We start from the raw sequence: 17,449 nt of genomic DNA, 5'->3' as shown, positions 1-17,449 counted from the left end.
ATACTGACATACTATCGTAATACATAAATTATGTACTTTCCCATCAATTGCAAAGTTTGCATTTTAAGTGTGTAACGAAAGTATGCAATTGGGATTCGACATCAGTAACCTCACTTCCTGTACACCTTTGTACGTCCTTTCTCTGTGTGGGTCAAAGTTGTGGACAAATGGAAAATATCTGACAAAAGTGAGAAATAATGTTCTTATGTACAAAATAATGGTTCCAAAACGTTTACTGTTGCAAACATGGAGATGCATGTAATGTAAACAATTGTACATCAGTTTAACATTTATACAGTTTATAAAAACATGACCTGACAACACCAACAAAGAATTTATGAAAGCTCGCACAGAGGAACAATATGACTGCCAAATGAGAATATAATATGGAAGACCAAAAGGGTCATCAGCCTTTAAAGAAGCCAAAAATGGGCAGTCAAGCAACATTTTAAAGCTTTTTTTCTAACCTTGAGACACTTTAAGGAATTAAAGTGAGCATGTGCCTTTCATTTTAAATTTCAAATGCTCATGAACTTGTGAGGGAAATTTATAAAGCATGTTCACACCTTCCTTTAATGTAACCACACCACTGTTTTTTTTTGGTTACCAGTTTTTCCCTCACAGTAGAAAGAGACTCATTTGGGTTTGGAATGAAAGTGAGTAACTGTTATTAACATGTAATTTGCTGGCTAAGCTGCATTAAATAAGGCATATTCTGGATCTTTGTACATGATAACACATTTAAACATATTAGATGTTAAAGAACATTCACAGACGCATAAACCTGAATATGATGAAAATACAACACCTAAAAACAACATGCTGTAATCATGTTAATCATTCGAGTTCACTGACCACAATCCTCAAAGTGTCAAGATATTTTGTGCAAATTCTTAGGGTGAAATGAAGCTAATGAGCCTCATAATTAAGGCCATTGACGGCATCTTAGGAAAAGTCATGCAATGCAAAAAACAAAAAAGAGCATTCTTAATCAGCATTTTTGTCTTGTTTTCCAATAATAATATATCAATATATTTAAAACTGATTTACTTGAAAAGCAAAATTGTGTAATATAATAACACTTGTTTTCAGACAATATATCTTGAATTAAGTATTCAAGATTTCTTGCACCATTGGGGGTAAAACAATTTTTTTTTTTTTTAATTTATGTATTTCAATTTCACAAAAAGTTCCAACAAATTGAATTGCGTAATAATTTACAAAATAAGCACAAATATATATATATATATATATATATTAAGTTTTCTTTTTGGAATTTTATTAAATGCATAAATCTTAAAAACAGGCTAAAATATTTAGAGGTTCAATTCTGAAACAAAACATTTTCAAGATACTGTATATTCTCTGAAAACAAGTGTTAATATCTTATGCAGATATATAATATCTTGTTTTAAGGATGTTTAGCAATTTTCACTACAAGTTTTTTTAAGATTTTTTTGCAATGCATTTGCAATTCTTTGGCCAAAAAAAAAAAAAACATTTCCCTTTTGCTTACAGAAAAACAAAATGAGAACAAACTGAACTCAAAATATGGCTTGGAGTCACGACTAATGGCTGGAGTAGATAAAATATATATTTATGTAAAGGAATTGACATTGGTGTGTAAAAAGACTTACATAGTCCCCGTCAAATTGAAGATTCTGTCATCATTTACTCTACAAACTCACCAAAGAACGTATGACTTTCTTCCGTGGAACAACGGAAAAAAAGATGTTAGGCAAAATGTTAGCCTCGGTCACCATTCACTTTCATTGCAAAAGTGAATGGTGACTGAGGAGTCTGTCAGTACCTAACATCTCCTTTTGTGTTCCATGGAAGAGAGAAAGTCATACGAGTAGGGATGCGCGGTATACCGGTACTAACGAAATATCGCAATACCAAAAAATTTTAAACGGTACAATATCATCTTCTTGTTAATTTCGGTACCATATTTAAGTATGCTGCCATTAGCAAAATGTAAAGTAATATGAGAGTTTTGAGATGAAATCAAAGACCATTTGAAAATAATAATTAAAAAAGTCTCGATACGGCCAAGTGTGATCATTAAACAGCAGAAGGATGTCCTGCTCAGTCATCTCCTTCACATACACACAGGCGCGCACACAAACACAACACGCACTACTAATGCTTGATTTTCATGTAGTGTGTCCAGTAGTATCCATCTGCAGAGGCACAGAGCAGTGTGTTTAGTGTATAATCAGCTGTGAACTCTCAAATGACCATTGCAGCTCGGAGATTTCAGCTCTTGAGTTGTGGGAAGCTTGATATAATTAACCCTTCACAAACAGGAAGAACTTCAAAAGTCTTTCAAAATAAAAGTCCCACTGAAATAACAACTCTATTCAACCAGATGCATGAAATTGAAGACATTACGGCAAAAACATATTACTACTGTATAAAAGTGTAATATTCAAAGTAGTCACAATAATACTCATAATAACAATAATATAATATTAAATGGTTATATTATTAATATTATTATCTGTAAGCAATCTCACAAAAGCAAGTGTACTGAATATCAGTATGTTGTGATTCAGCCATGGCAGCCTCAGGTAATCAGATTGTTTTCATTTAATGTTTTCATTAATCCTGTGAAGCTCTGTTGTGCATCTTTTTTGTTTTTTTTACCAGAAATATATATATATTATTATTGGCTCTATATTGTTGAAAATGATTGTATTTTCATTAGATTAAAGCTATACAGTATGTAAAAAAAGAAAAGACATAATTTGTATCTATAAGACATCATGTAGTTCTTTTAGTCAATTAATTTTCAGTGTAATTTCATCAAAAATCTTAAATACTTTTTTTTAATTTATTGCCTAAGTATCGAGTTAGTATCGATACTGAGGTACCAGGGCTGATATTGTACCGAAGTCAAAATTTGGTATCGGAGTAACCCTACATACGAGTTTGGAACAACATTAGGATGAGTAGAATTGACAGAATAACCCATTTTTGGGTGAACTATCCCTTTAAAAATGCCAATAATAATAATGAACCACAATTATAATTTTATTCCCAACACGATTGGATGCTTCCCACAGTACCTGTACAATCCACATTAGCACTTTTTTCTAAAACCTGTTCAGAGAATTACGTAGCCATCCACAATCCAGCGGTGACTGATGTGTCAGACGGTTGTGGTTTAGTAACCGATCTTTGGTGGATCCACATACGAGGGGTTGTAGGTTGGCTGATTCGAGCTGTAGTCTGTTGGTGGAGGTGGATGAGTGAAACCCGGCTGAACTGGTGGATGTTCAGGGTATGCTGCCTGACTGTAGGGAACAGGATATCCTGGGCCTCCTGGAAAAAGACAGAATTATAGCTTTGTTTTAATTGAAGTCAATGAAATGTGTTTATAACACTTTATCACCCTTCTTTGTTAAATTGTAATGTAGATTGAAGTTTATAGTTGAAAACAGTGCAATTAAATTTTAGACACTGCAGGAAAATTTCAACTAGGGCGTAAATTTAACCCTTACTCAGTAAGGTAATAAAACAGTAATAGTAACAGTAATAAAAGCATAGCAAAGAAAGAGTAAATATTTTAAATATTGCCAATGCCTAAAACTCAAGTCATTTTATGTAACAATAAGCATCAAATTATTTATTTTGAAGCTTTCAGTTATGTTTGCAGCTCTTACCAGCCTCCTGATATGGGGGTACTGGTCCTGCTACATATGGCTGTCCCTGATATGGTCCAGTTGGCATGGGTTGCCCTCCATATGCTGGCTGAGTGCCATACCCTGACTGAGGGGGCGCAGGTTGGTATGGTGGGTACTGAGCTCCCTGGATAACAGGCTGCTGAGGGTATTGTGTTATGACTGTAGTTGTTGTTGCTCCCATCACAGCTGTGTGAATCAAAGGTACAACAACATACAAATGAATAAGAGCAATGTGATTATCTGCTCACAAAGGAGCATTGATGGATTCGCCTCGAATAAACGATCTTAAGTTCAAGCCGATTTAAAACTGAATTTAAACCTGGAAATGAAGTTTTAGGATTTCTTTTTAGCCTGAAAGCCAAAGGAAACTGCACCGGTGTGACATTTTGGTTTTAAACCGAATGTAAAAGTCAAGCCCAAAAACTTTGTTAGTGATGATTTCTCGAAATTACGGAACATAGAAAAGGGGAACCCAGTTTAAAAGCCTTAAAGTCAACATGAAATCAAAATGGACAACATTTCTTTCTTAGTAATATTTCATTAAAATATAAAAACTTGCTCCACCTCTAAAACAACTTTCCTTTTTGGATGACATCACCAAGCCCTCTATTCTTATTAACCCACTCCCCTCCAACCACCTAGCTTTATTATGGTGTATAATGCCAATTTTTTTTTTACCACCCAATAAATTCGACGGATAAACTCATGTCCCACCATACTTTTTTCTTAATGAATATCCTGTTTCACTTGGAATCATTTTACATTACGAAGGTAAAATGGGTTGTACATGCTGTTTCATGTTGACGAACTTTCATTGTATGGAAAGAAGCAGACCATTCTGCTCAATAATAAGTGTTTCACAGAAAAGAAGAAAAAAGAAAAAAATCTCACAGGTTTGGATCAAATGTTTGGCATGAGAGTGAACTGTCTCTTTAAGAAGGGGCTTAGATAACATCATTTTTTACCCAAAGCTGCAACTAAGTGGTCTGAAAAAAGTTTGTCAGCTGTCTTGTGACAGACAGTCATTCACAAAGACTACGCAATTTTGTATTAATGCTGTGCCACTTCCTTAAAGACAGGTATGTATGAACATTCCTCCCCCACTGGCAGTTGCTGTGGACACACAGAGTAACTCACACTGGGTGGGGAATTCCACAATGCTCCAACATTCACTTTTTCCAATTGTAAAAGAGGATTCCAGTGTTTCTATCACTGGCTACAAGGTCAGGGAAAGGCTAAAAGCATATCTGTCCTTTTTACATGTGGTTGAATCTCAGAGAAACAGGTGATGTGCTTAACTGGCATGAAAATGATGTCACAATTCAAAAACCCTTAAAGGGACAGTTCACCCAAAAAAGAAAATTCTACCTCATGTTGTTCGAAACTCATTTGACTTTCTTTCTTCAGTGGAACACAAAAGGAGATGTTTTTATGTTTTGTGCACAAACTATACTTTGGACTTGGACCTTAAATTATGACAAAATTAATTTTGGGTGAACTATCCCTTTATTGGTCCTAAAATAAGCTCAATTTTCTTTACACACAATATCATTTCTTACTGTATTATTCTGATTTTGTGCTGAAATATAACTAAAACAAAGTCTCAGCCAACATTTAAATGATTATCTTGGGAATGGTTTGAAGTAGAAACATAATTATATCACTATAAAACAAAAAATGTGTGACTCAAAATGATGGATCTGAGGCCGGATTCCTGAAAACCTTAAGAAAATACCTGAAGTCCTTAGGATAAATTGTAAGATGGTAAGAAGGTATATAAACGCTGACTGCTTAAGAAAAAAAAAAAGAAGTCTATTCGGATTATAAGTTAGAATAAGAAAATAATAGTTAAGAATAATTTGAGTCTTAAGAATGTTTCGCTTCGTAAATCTGACCCCAGGTCACATATTCTTGACAGGTTTTGTAAGAATCCCCAAAAAAAGATTCATCAACTATTTCGCAAGAGCCACCGCCACAGAAAACATACACAAAAATAGATACAAATCAAAAGTTTAAGTGTGTACACTTACGTCTAGGTTTTCTGCACATTTTGTAGAGACAGCAGCAGGGACAGACGCAGCAGATGAAGAAGAAACTTACAATGACTGCAACCCCCGCTACTGTTACACCTATAGCGATAGGCTTAATGTTGTTGTAGTTGCTAGACAGATAATGAAAAATGAATAAACAAACATTAGAAACACTAAGTTTGGAGAGACTGGACATTAAAATTCAGTTCTAAACTTTGATTCAATGTCTTAAACCTGTATCAAAATAATGGGAGATGTTCAAATCGCAGCTGTAATTACTTGAGATTTGTTTGTCACATTGAAATGGATACAATTTACATACTGTGCACAGTATACATACAATATAGTGCATAGTAAGAGTAGTATGCTACTCTAAACACAGCCTTTGGTTTGTGGGGAAACTATATTACAAAATAATAAACCTGTCTGGACTGAAGCAGTTTGTGTCTATGGCAAAAAGAGAAATGATGGTATTTCCTGTTTAGGGTACCACTTCCTGTTCAAATAATGAATGCATTTGTGTCCATATGTTAATAATGTAAACTGACTTTACAAATGTGAATGTTAGAGCTTCGGCTGAGAGTGAATTTTGCAGATGCCGTTAACAGATTATTCAGTCGATAGTTTTTAAAATCGATTAATAGAATGTTACAGAATAGATTAATTCTTTCCTCAATAAGACGGACACAGACAAAGTCCAAAACAAATAAAATCCCAGATGTAGTTTATTGTTCAACCAAAATCCCAATAATAACCCCAGCAATAAAGATTTGGTGCATAACGTGGGACTTTCAACTATAAGCAAATCTGAAACGCAACGGGGACTCTTATTTTGAAATAACGAAAAAACTGTCAGCATAGATTTTTGCAGATAACCAAAAATCACTATCGGCACTGATTAATCGGTAAAACTGATAAATCTGTCTACCTCTACTTAAGTCAACAGGAAACTTTCACATTTAATCTTTATATATTTTTACAGATAAAGCATTGGACCATCATGCACTATAGGAGGTAAATTATGAACAATCTAACAAAATGGGGAGTGCATTTGGCAAACTGCAGTTTAAAAGAAAACAACCAACCAACTTCTTTGTAGGAAATAGTTGGGTGGAGCGAAAGGTTGAAATGCAAAACATAAACACTATAATTAAAAGACAGAATGTTAGACTCAGGCCACGCCCACACTAACCTGTTTAAGTTTGAAAGAAAAGGCTGTTCCGTTTTGAACAATAGGCAAAAACTTTAGCAAAATCATTGCCAAAATTATATTGAATTAATATTAAGCAATGGATTAGTGCGGACATGAAAAAAAAAATTACTCACAAAAAACAACTGTCTTGAGCGTCTTCGGTTAAGATCTTCGCCACATTGGAGCAGCAGTATCTGTCATCACAGGTCCCACAGCAAAACTGCAAAAAATTGCAGTTGATGGAGGGCTTGAATGCACCACCACTGGTTACGTAGCTCTTGCATTCATAATCAGCTAAAAAAAAAAGCAAATGAACAGCAGAAATAAGAGACATTTGATTAAAAGGCCAAATGACGACATAATAAATGCATTACTCTGTGTTGCAACATCACTTGTTCTGAGCAGATCTTAAGACCCATAATTTGGGGGTGGTTGGCCTGGGTAGCTCAGCAAATAAAGGCGCTGACTACCACCCCTGAAGTCACGAGTTCAAATCCAGGGCGTGCTGAGTGACTCCAGCCAGGTCTCCTAAGTAACCATATTGGCTCGGTTGCTAGGGAGGGTCGAGTCACATGGGTTAACCTCCTCGTGGTCGCTATAATGTGGTTCTCGCTCTCAGTGGGGCGCGTGGTGAGTTATGCGTGGATGCCGCGGAGAATAGCGTGAAGCCTCTACACGCACTAGGTCTCAGCGGTAACGCGCTCAACAAGCCACGGGATAAGATGCACAGATTGACGGTCTCAGACGCGGAGACAACTGAGATTCGTCCTCCGCCACCCGGATTGAGGCAAGTCACTACACCACCACGAGGACTTAGAGCACATTGGGAATTGGGCATTCCAAATTGGAGAGAAAAAGGGGAGAAAAAAAAGACCCATAATTTGGAGTTTTCTTTCCTATATTGACATATTTCCAATTGAATCAGGATGTTTTAAGGGTTTGTCCCATTTTTACGTCACAGCCATGAACACAATTTGCTACTTGCTAGTGCTAGCATGGTCCAGTTCGCTTCTGTTGGTAGATGCTACACTATTTGAACAAAAAAAGGCATTTTTCTCGATCGACAGCCATTCAAAAGTATCCATGTATTCTTATGAAATACAGTTTTTTGCAAGTAACATAAATACGTACATAAATAGCAATGCACCAGTCAATCAACTGACATTGACCTTAATGGAAAAGCTAACAAATAGCTTTCTTCACGTATTATAGAACTCCTTGGTGACAGGTGGTATAAGGAGGAGGATTGCTGCCATTTTAAAGAGCATTTGATTGGACAAACATTTGGTTACGCCCCTGCGAGCAAGATGAGTCATTAATATTTTACACTTTCATACACTTTTAAGAGTGCACTCAAACACGGCTGTGTCTAAAGCCCAAAGTTTACTTCGTTTATCCACTACTGTTGTTTCCACCTTCGTCTGTTGTTGTTTACCAGCGAATACATCTTTTAGCACTTCTTCGTGACAGCACCGGATCAAATGTGAGAACTGCCACCTTGTAGACCCAGTAATTAGTGCAAATAATTCCTCACGCATGCACATACTGCCCATTCAGAGTTAGAAGCGTCCTATTCGCAGAAGATTAGCATTCGCATCTGACTAAAGTATACTTTGGACTTGGGGGGGCATTACCCCCTAGATTTTAGATTTGTCAAATCATATCTATGCCCCCCCCCAAGCGAAATGATCAAGGGGCACTACACTCCCCAAACTGATGGCGAAACGATCAATGTTTTCTTTTTTTGGGATATTCTCCCCTTTTTCTCCCCAATTTGGAACGCCCAATTCCCAATGCGCTCTAGGTCCTCGTGGTGGCGTAGTGACTCGCCTCAATCCGGGTGGCGGAGGACGAATCTCAGTTGTCTCCGCGTCTGAGACCGTCAATCCGCGCATCTTATCACGTGGCTTGTTGAGCATGTTATCGTGGAGACATTGGGCGTGTGGAGGCTTCACGCTATTCTCCGCGGCATCCACGCAAACTCACCACGCGCCCCACTGAAAGCAAAAACCACATTATAGCGACCATGAGGAGGTTACCCCATGTGACTCTACCCACCCTAGCAACCAGGCCAATTTGGTTGCTTAGGAGACCTGGCTGGAGTCACTCAGCACGCCCTGGATTCGAACTCACGACTCCAGGTGTGGTAGTCAGCGTCAATACTCGCTGAGATACCCAGGCCCCTGAAACGATCAATGTTGAATTTCATGGGGTCTTTAAACGTTTTAAGGTCCCTGGAAACTCAATTAGTATTTCTGACTTTATAACGATTAATATCCAAAATGCACCAACAGAATCTGCATGAGACAATTTAACAAAGACTACCTCTAGTCAATAACATTACTAAGACAAACCAAAAAGAAAACAACAACTAGGCTACTACTAATACTAGTCATTTGGGGAAAAAGCACGCATGGCAGAGAAAATACATAAGATGACCAGGAATACTCAAGAAAATGTATGAACATATATCTATATCGTCAAATAGTTGTTTTGGAGAAAAAAAATAATAATAATAAATAAAATAGTCGTATGTAATATACATAATCTACTAAATAAATGCTCCTTCGTGTTTTTTTGTTTGTTTTCAGGGCAAAGCCATTCTGGCAATCATGTGACCAAACCATCATGTGTTTAGTCGCTAAGAAAGCATTGCTATATTTATACTATAGATTCATTAGATGGACTATAGTACTTACCGAATGTCGCCGTAACTAAAACGGCAAGCAGGAGCAGAAGAGCCGGGACGGTTGAGGCCATAGCGGAGCTGTGGAGGATGAAATTTAAGAAGACGCTTACAGCACTGGCGTGTCTGGGTGAAACCCTGTCCTGGTGTTCAAGAACAATGCCCTCTCCTGATCGTCATACAGGTTTAAACTCGTGAGATATTGCCATGACACTAGGCATAATAACTAGACCACAATAACTGGAGAAAAGGCGGAACGTTTCCGTGAACTCCCACAATGTGTGGATCAGAGCTTTATTCATCCAGTGCTGGAAGTCGACAAGGATGGTAAAATAAATGGGTTAATTTTTCATTAAAAAAATATTTTTTTTTAAAAAAATAAATTATATAATTATGTCAATTTCATGACATGAGTCACATTAAGAAAATGTAAAAAAAAAAAAAAAAAAAAAAATATATATATATATATATATATATATATATATATATATATATATATATATATATATATATTATTACACAATTAAGTTTGATGGAATTGTGTTATGAAATGTGTCAATAATAAAAAAAATAAATAAAAAAAAATAGGTTAAAATATTTTTTGTGTTTTTGAACTATTTGAAACATTCAGAATGTGTGTATTTTCTGTTTATATTTGTTATTATATAGATTTATAGAAGTAACAGAGTAGCTGATATTTCTGCAAATATACACAATGGAAAAAAAATTATGAAAAATGGTGAAGTAATAGCAGAAAAAGTTAAGTACAGTAGTGTGCAAAAGTTTTAGGCACTTGTGAAAAATGTTACATAGTGAGGATGTCTTCAAAAATAATGCCATAAATAGTTTTCATTTATCACTTAACGTCATACAAAGCCCAGTAAACATAAAAAAGCTAAATTAATATTTGGTGTGACCTTTACCTTCAAAACAGCCCCAATTCTCCTAGGTACACCTGGACACAGTTTTTCTTGGTTGTTGGCAGATAGGATGTCCCAAGCTTCTTGGAGAATTCACCACAGTTCTTCTGTCTATTTAGGCTGTCTCAATTGCTTCTGTCTCTTTATGTAATACCAGACTGACTCAATGTTCAGTGAGGGGCTTTGTTGGGGCTATGACATCTGTTGCAGGGCTCCCTGTTCTTCTATTTGAATCTTTTCTATTTGCAAAAGTAATGTTTGGGAGCCTAACATTTATATTTCTTATTGACACACTAAAACTGAAGACATAAATAACCATCTTAAGACAAATGTTTTTGTGAAGCATCTCAGGACTTATGCACAGTACTGTACTTTCTACACCGAAGAAGTTAAACCGTGAACTTGGAAATATTAAGTAAATTCCACATGCAAACATGTAAAAACTAATGCTCTAACTTACAATTAAATATGATTTAGGATTGATAGTTACCTTTATAATGTGTCATCATGTATCAATCCTAAAGTAGCAAACCTTGTCATATTTATTTGCTAATTTGAGTAAATTTCACTGGTAAATAATACAGGTACATTTTAAAGCTGGTGTTCCCAGCATTCACTGGGCTTGAATAATTATTGTGCTTGCATGGTTTCACTCTTTGTAAGTTTATTTACACCCTATTCTTTTTTTCTTTTTTTTTTTTTTTTACTCATTACGTTGATTTTCACAGTCATCGTGTTTTGTGTACCAAGGGTTGAGGTCTGTGTGCGCAACTCTACATCTTTCTTTTACCGCCAGTAATGCAAGGTGATATGACTTGTTCTAATAATATGTTCATGTGTAAATTTTACTACGTTTATTTAAGTACCACGTATGACATATTTGTAAGAAAACATTACTGTATTTACTAAAATAGTAAGTTAAATTTTCTCACTCACTTGAACTAACATTATGTCATGAGGTTAAGTAGATTTTGCTAATTTTATACCATTAAGATTTGCTTGGAAAAACTGCAAAAACTTGCAAAAGAAAAATTGTCAATCTTACCAGTCGTTTTGTTTTTTGTTTTTTTTTTCAGTGCAGGTTCCAGTAATTAAATGTTTATTGTACTAAACCTTGATAACTGATACTGACAAACATGATTTTTTAAAAAAAATTTTAGGTAAAGTGTTACCTAAACATTTGTCCTCGTAGATTTCACTTCCTGAAAGGATAATTGTTCATTATTTTAATAAAGAATATAGAATAGATATGGTAATAGAGTTCACACATAGCATAATATCATTTATTTTAATCATATTACCTAAAATGTAAATAGGCCAATGCAGAGAGAGACAATAAAGACAAAATGCTAGCTTTAATGTCCATGTATTTTGCAAATCAAAAATATGTGGACACAAAGTGCCCTCCACTAATTTTCGCACCGTTGGTAAACATGAGTATAGGTCTGGAAAGCAGCTGTCCGATGTGTTGAAGGGCTTGTCTTCTGCGTCATACAGATTTAAACAAACTGAGGATGACGTCTGTGTCATCCTCCTCCACCTACCTTGTCTCTCTCTCTCTCTCTCTCTCTCTCTCTCTCTGTCTGTCTCTGATGAGAGGTTTGGGCGTCTGAGGGTTCCCATGTGGAGAGGGTGACGTATTGGGCTTTTTTCTGTCTAATACTATACTTTACTTTCATTTTCTAAAAAAACAAAACAATTTTTGAAGGTAAATGAGAATATAGTTATTATTATTTTTTTCACTTTGTGTGGTTTACTAGTGGAGATTTGTTTGGGATCAGGATGGCATCCCTCTCCGTGGGGGTAGCGCCACCTGTTTCCCTTCGTCACGGCGTTAGGTGTGTTCCTGCGACTGGAGTGACTGTGGAGGATGTATTAATGGCTGTCGGATAGGAGATCAGGTACGAGAATATTTCATCGGCTTCTCGTTTGAACAAAGCTGTGGTGGTTTTTGCGAAGGAAGAGTTTCAAGTAAACCGCCTGATAAGCAATGTAATTGTGGTATGTGGAGAATTTGTTGTTGTGGAAATTTATATAGTGCTGAGAGCTGTGATGCTGAAAGCATTGATGATTTGCTTAAGGAATTACCTCAGCTTGAGGATGAACAGAAAAAGGCACTGGACACTTTAATTACTTTTAAAGAACTTACAGAAGCAATGCGTCAGTTACATATTGGCCGTTCTCCAGGAATTGATGGATTACCTGTAGACTTTTATCAACAATTCTGGGATATAATAGGACAAGACTTTGCTAGGCTGCATTAGAAGCGAAACTCTTCCCATAAGTTGTTGTCGAGCAGTCTTGTCTCTGCTTCCAAAGAAAGGGGACTTGGAACTTCTTAAAAACTGGAGACCAGTATCTTTGCTATGTTCTGATTATAATTTTTTTTCCAAATGTTTATCAAATAGACTTAAAAAATGATTGAGGAAGAATCTTAAAGGAGTTTTAATTCCTAATTTAAATGATAATTTTAAATTATTTTTATCAGCGTATGCAGACGATATAACTGTTACAAGTCAAGAGGATATTACAACTTTAAATCAAACTATCAGAATATATGAAAAAGCCTCTTCTGCTAGAGTTAATTGGTCTAAAAGCGAAGGGTTTATTATTGGTAGGTGGGAAGGTACTGGGTTTCCTCAACTCCCGGGTGGGTTATGGTGGAGACAGGACGGATTGAAAACATTAGGTTTTTTGGGGGGGAATAACCAGTTTCAAAAGAAAAATTGGGAGGGTCTGCTGGAAAAAGGTGTCTGCTAAGTTGTCGAAATGGAAATGGCTATTGCCACAATTGTCCTATAGGAGGAGAGTTCTGGTCGTCAATAATCTTGCGGCATTAATGTTATGGCATAGGACTACAGCTATGGAGCCACCTGAGGAACTTATTTCTAACATACAAAGGACATTTGTTGTTTTTATATATTTATTTATTTATTTTTGGAGTGGACAGCACTGGATCCGTGCAACTGCACTTTAGTTACCAGTTCAAGAGGGTGGTCAAGGCTTGGTGGATGTGAGGAATCAGATCCAGGCCTTTAGGATACAAGCTGTATAGAGATTTCTTTACAACAAGGATGGGGTATGGGCCAGAACTGCAAGTGCATTTTTGAAGCGGGCAGGAGGATTTGGACTTGATAAACACCTGTTTTTAATTAAATTAAAGGAAGTAAGCCTGTCAGAGCTTCCACCTTTTTACAAGTCTATTTTGCAGATATGGAGAACTGTTTTTAGAGTGGAGCGAGATATGGACAATAAAGGACATTGGACTCCAGAGGAACTGTTGTTTTCAACCAAATGATCCAGACCAGATTGCTGTCCTCTGTGAGTGTGAGGAGATGTTTACTGAGGAATGGTGTTCAGAAACTTGGACATCTCTTGGATGAGAGAGGTTGGAAATCCACTGAGGCACTTCAAGAGATGACAGGTTTAAAGTCCTTATGCCTTGTTTCACAGTTGAAGGAAGAAATCTGTAAGGCATTACCAAGTGGTTGTATGACTTGGATAGGACTGAGACAAACACAGGACATGAGAAATGGCCAAGGCTTTCCAGAAATAAAAATTTCACCTGTCATAAATGAGGAAGATGACAGTGAAGTTGCGGACTCGATTTTATCTTTCAAGACCCCTCAGTTAGACAATTTTAAAGATGTGTCTAAGAAAGCAATATATTGCACTTCAGTTAAAATCACACCGAGATTCACTGAAGAGACAAAAAGCTTCTAGATGGCCAGAACTGTTACAACCAGACTTTCTCGTGCGGGACAGTTGGAGGACCCTGTATAAACCCCCTGTAGAGAAGCGAACTGCTGATCTACAGTGGAGGATTATTCACGGGGCCATAGCTACTCTCTCTCTCTCTCTCTCTCTCTCTCTCTCACTCTCTCTTTCTCTCTCTCTCTCTCTCTCTCTCTACTATCTTTTTAAATAAGCCAAAAGCCCATAAATAAAATAACAACTACGTATATTTTAAAATGAACAAAATATTTAAACTGCTTGATGGAAGTTCACTTCTTGAGTTGAACAAACACACTGAGAGAGATTATTTTTTATTTTACCATAAACCTGCTGCAGACAGTAAAACAAAAAAGACTCCAGACTGACTTCAGGAGTGTATTTCTCTCTCATAAGCAGGCCCAAAAAATAAATATTTTGGCTAATCATTTCATTTCATACATAAAAACGCTTTTTTTATTTTTTAAGTTTCGAATTTATATATGAATATAAACATTAAACATATAATCATAAACGTCTTGAATTTGAAATGATACTAAACATAAAACACTTACAGGTTTGAAATGTACACAATTTATAAACTATTAACGAAGAGACTGCATCTCAAAAACATGAAAAACACCTGAGCTGGTATAACCTAAAAACATCTGAATGAATGAACAACACATCCTATCTAAAAAACCCAACCTCCAAAGTCATGTCAGCAAAACCAAACAAACAAAATTATTAACAGGCAGTTATGATTGTCTAAAAAAGTGTGGGCCACAAAGCAAACCAAAAATGTCCCTCTCTTTTGTACCTAGACACATTAATTGCTTAAAGTTTGATCATGTGCGTTTGACATTATTTAAACTACTCATTACAGGAAGTCAGTGGGACTCATGACACATCTGTAGAAATTCTGTCTCACATATTGATATTCAAATGCTGTTGCTTTTTAGACCCTTAAAGGAAGAACTCGTAATGGAAATTTCTAAAACTTGTTGACCCCTCCCTTAAATGGAACCAACGTTGTGGTTTGCCTTTCAACAAGTTGCAGGGTTCCTACTCTGTAAACTTAATGTTTACAGAACAAATACACTGCTATTTTTCAGCAGTTGCATGTGGAAAAATGTTTTTTTTTTTTAAGGCTTGCTTTTTAATCTCATTATTCATTTGAACCGCACAATGAGGACTTTAATAGCAAATATTTTATACAGCATAACTGTCTGTAAAGCTGCTTTGAAATGATATGTGTTGTAAAAAGCACTATACAAATAAACATGACTTTACCAAAACAAAATTTTACCATGATGACCAGTAAACACTAAAGTGCATCAATTTAAACAGAAGTCAACATGTTCACTATCCTTGCATAAACTGTATCAAATAAAGCATATTATGAGGCATGTTCATGCTGCACAATCCAGCAATGTGACAGACGCTTTTAGTTCAGTAACCGGCCTTTGGTGGTTCCACATAGGCGGGGATGTAGGCTGGCTGATTAAAGTTGTCTGTTGGTGGAGGCGGATGAGCGAAACCCGGCTGAGCAGGTGTATATGCAGGGTATACAGCCGGGCCACCATCATAAGCAGCCTGACTGCTGGGATATCCAGGATTTGCTAAAAATAAAATAAAAAATAATAGATGCACCCATTAAGTTTTTATTTATTTATTTTATCCTCTTTTCTCCACAATTGTGGAATGCCCAATTCCCACTACTTAGTAGGTTCTCGTGGTGGCGCAGTTACTCACCTCAATCCGGGTGGCGGAGGACAAGTCTCAGTTGCCTCCGCTTCTGAGACTGTCAATCCACGCATCTTATCACGTGGCTCGTCGTGCATGACACCGCGGAGACTCACAGCATGTGGAGGCTCATGCTACTCTCCGCGATCCACATACAACTTACCATGCCCCGCATTGAGAGCGAGAACCCCTAATCAAAACCAGGAGGAGGTAATCCCATGTGACTCTCCCCTCCCTAGCAACTGGGCCAATTTGGTTGCTTAGGAGACCTGGCTGGAGTCACTCAGCACACCCTGGATTCAAACCTGTGACTCCAGGGGTGGTAGTCAGTCTCTAGCACTCTTGATAGTGTCGCCTCCCTTCGATTAAAGAAAATTCAAGCCCCGCGCCATGGTACAATGATCACACTCATACTCTCAAGAGAGCAGCTCGTAAAATGGAGTGCAAGTGGAAGAATTATTAGAGGTATTTCACAGTGCATGGATGGATAGTGTCTGTAGCTACAGACAGGCACTAAAAGCTGCCAGGTAAGCATATTTTAGCAAACTCATAGAAAATAACCACAACAATTCTGGAGTTAGCATCTGTTCATGAATCCCAATATCTGCAGATATGAATCCCAAGGTTGCCAGAGCAGGCCAGATCCTGCTCCGTTCCTGCTTGGTGTCGGACTACATTGCTATGTTTCTCTGAGTGATGACGATTAAACGCAGCCGGTGCCAGCCAGACATCACTTCAATCTTTTGGCTTCAGAGGATGAACTGATGCCAACTCCAACTGTAAGACATGTGATACTTCATACGCCACTGCCTGAACCTTGGACTTAGGATAGACCTCACTGAAACAACCTGCTGGTTGAACTGCGATGCACCTCACTGATCTCTGCCTGCATCACATTTGTCTATTGATGGACTACACTCTTGAAATGGAATACATAGACTATCATTTAATTGCCAACAAAAGCCTTCATCAGCCAACTAACAAAGGACAATGCATCTATGTGAACTTCTGCAGTTAATCCAGGATGAACTTCAAAGACATTAGTCATTAATCTTGCAGTTCATAAAAATCTTTTTTTTTTTTTTTAAACACCGGACCTTAACACTTACTTAGTTTCCTAATCTTAAACCATGACCTGCACTGCACACAAATAACTAATATTGGCATTATGTTCATGTTGTTTAGTCAGAGGGGAACTGGCCCCCACAGTGAGCCTGGTTTCTCCCCAAGGTTATTTTTCTCCATTAACCAACATCTAATGGAGTTTTGTGTTCCTTGCCACAGTCACAATTTACAATCATATTTAATCAAACTACACAATGATCACTCTTAATACTTTATAGATATTACAGTTTCATTTTCTGTTAATGCACGATTTTCTGTAAAGCCGCTTTGAAATGATGTGTGTTGTGAAAAGCGCTATACAAATAAAAATGACTTGACTTAAAATGAAAATGAAAGAAAGACCACCAGTG

The 17,449-nt window shown here is 36.9% G+C and overlaps 1 protein-coding gene across 1 annotated transcript; it reads right to left on the bottom strand.

Moving 5' to 3' along the window:
* Positions 1-215: 215 nt before the first annotated feature.
* On the bottom strand, positions 216-9,879 carry LOC127439040 (protein shisa-5-like). Its single transcript, XM_051695060.1, has 5 exons — positions 9,611-9,879; positions 7,046-7,205; positions 5,720-5,850; positions 3,669-3,875; positions 216-3,327 (listed from the first exon to the last, which is right to left on the bottom strand). The coding sequence occupies exons 1-5, from the start codon at positions 9,669-9,671 to the stop codon at positions 3,170-3,172; spliced, it is 717 nt and encodes a 238-aa protein (XP_051551020.1). The 5' UTR covers positions 9,672-9,879; the 3' UTR covers positions 216-3,169.
* Positions 9,880-17,449: the final 7,570 nt, after the last annotated feature.

This window comes from Myxocyprinus asiaticus, chromosome 50, assembly GCF_019703515.2.
Source record: "Myxocyprinus asiaticus isolate MX2 ecotype Aquarium Trade chromosome 50, UBuf_Myxa_2, whole genome shotgun sequence".
NCBI classification, from domain to species: Eukaryota; Metazoa; Chordata; class Actinopteri; order Cypriniformes; family Catostomidae; genus Myxocyprinus; species Myxocyprinus asiaticus.
This window is presented reverse-complemented; position numbering and strand designations above follow the sequence as displayed.

Coding starts and splice junctions, on each gene's coding strand:
- LOC127439040 (XM_051695060.1), bottom strand. CDS start 9,671: ATGGCCTCAACCGTCCCGGCTCTTCTGCTCCTGCTTGCCGTTTTAGTT. Junction 7,206..9,610: donor TTTAGTTACGGCGACATTCG/GTAAGTACTATA, acceptor TTTTTTTTTTAG/CTGATTATGAATGCAAGAGC. Junction 3,328..3,668: donor ACCCCCATATCAGGAGGCTG/GTAAGAGCTGCA, acceptor GTCTTTTTCCAG/GAGGCCCAGGATATCCTGTT.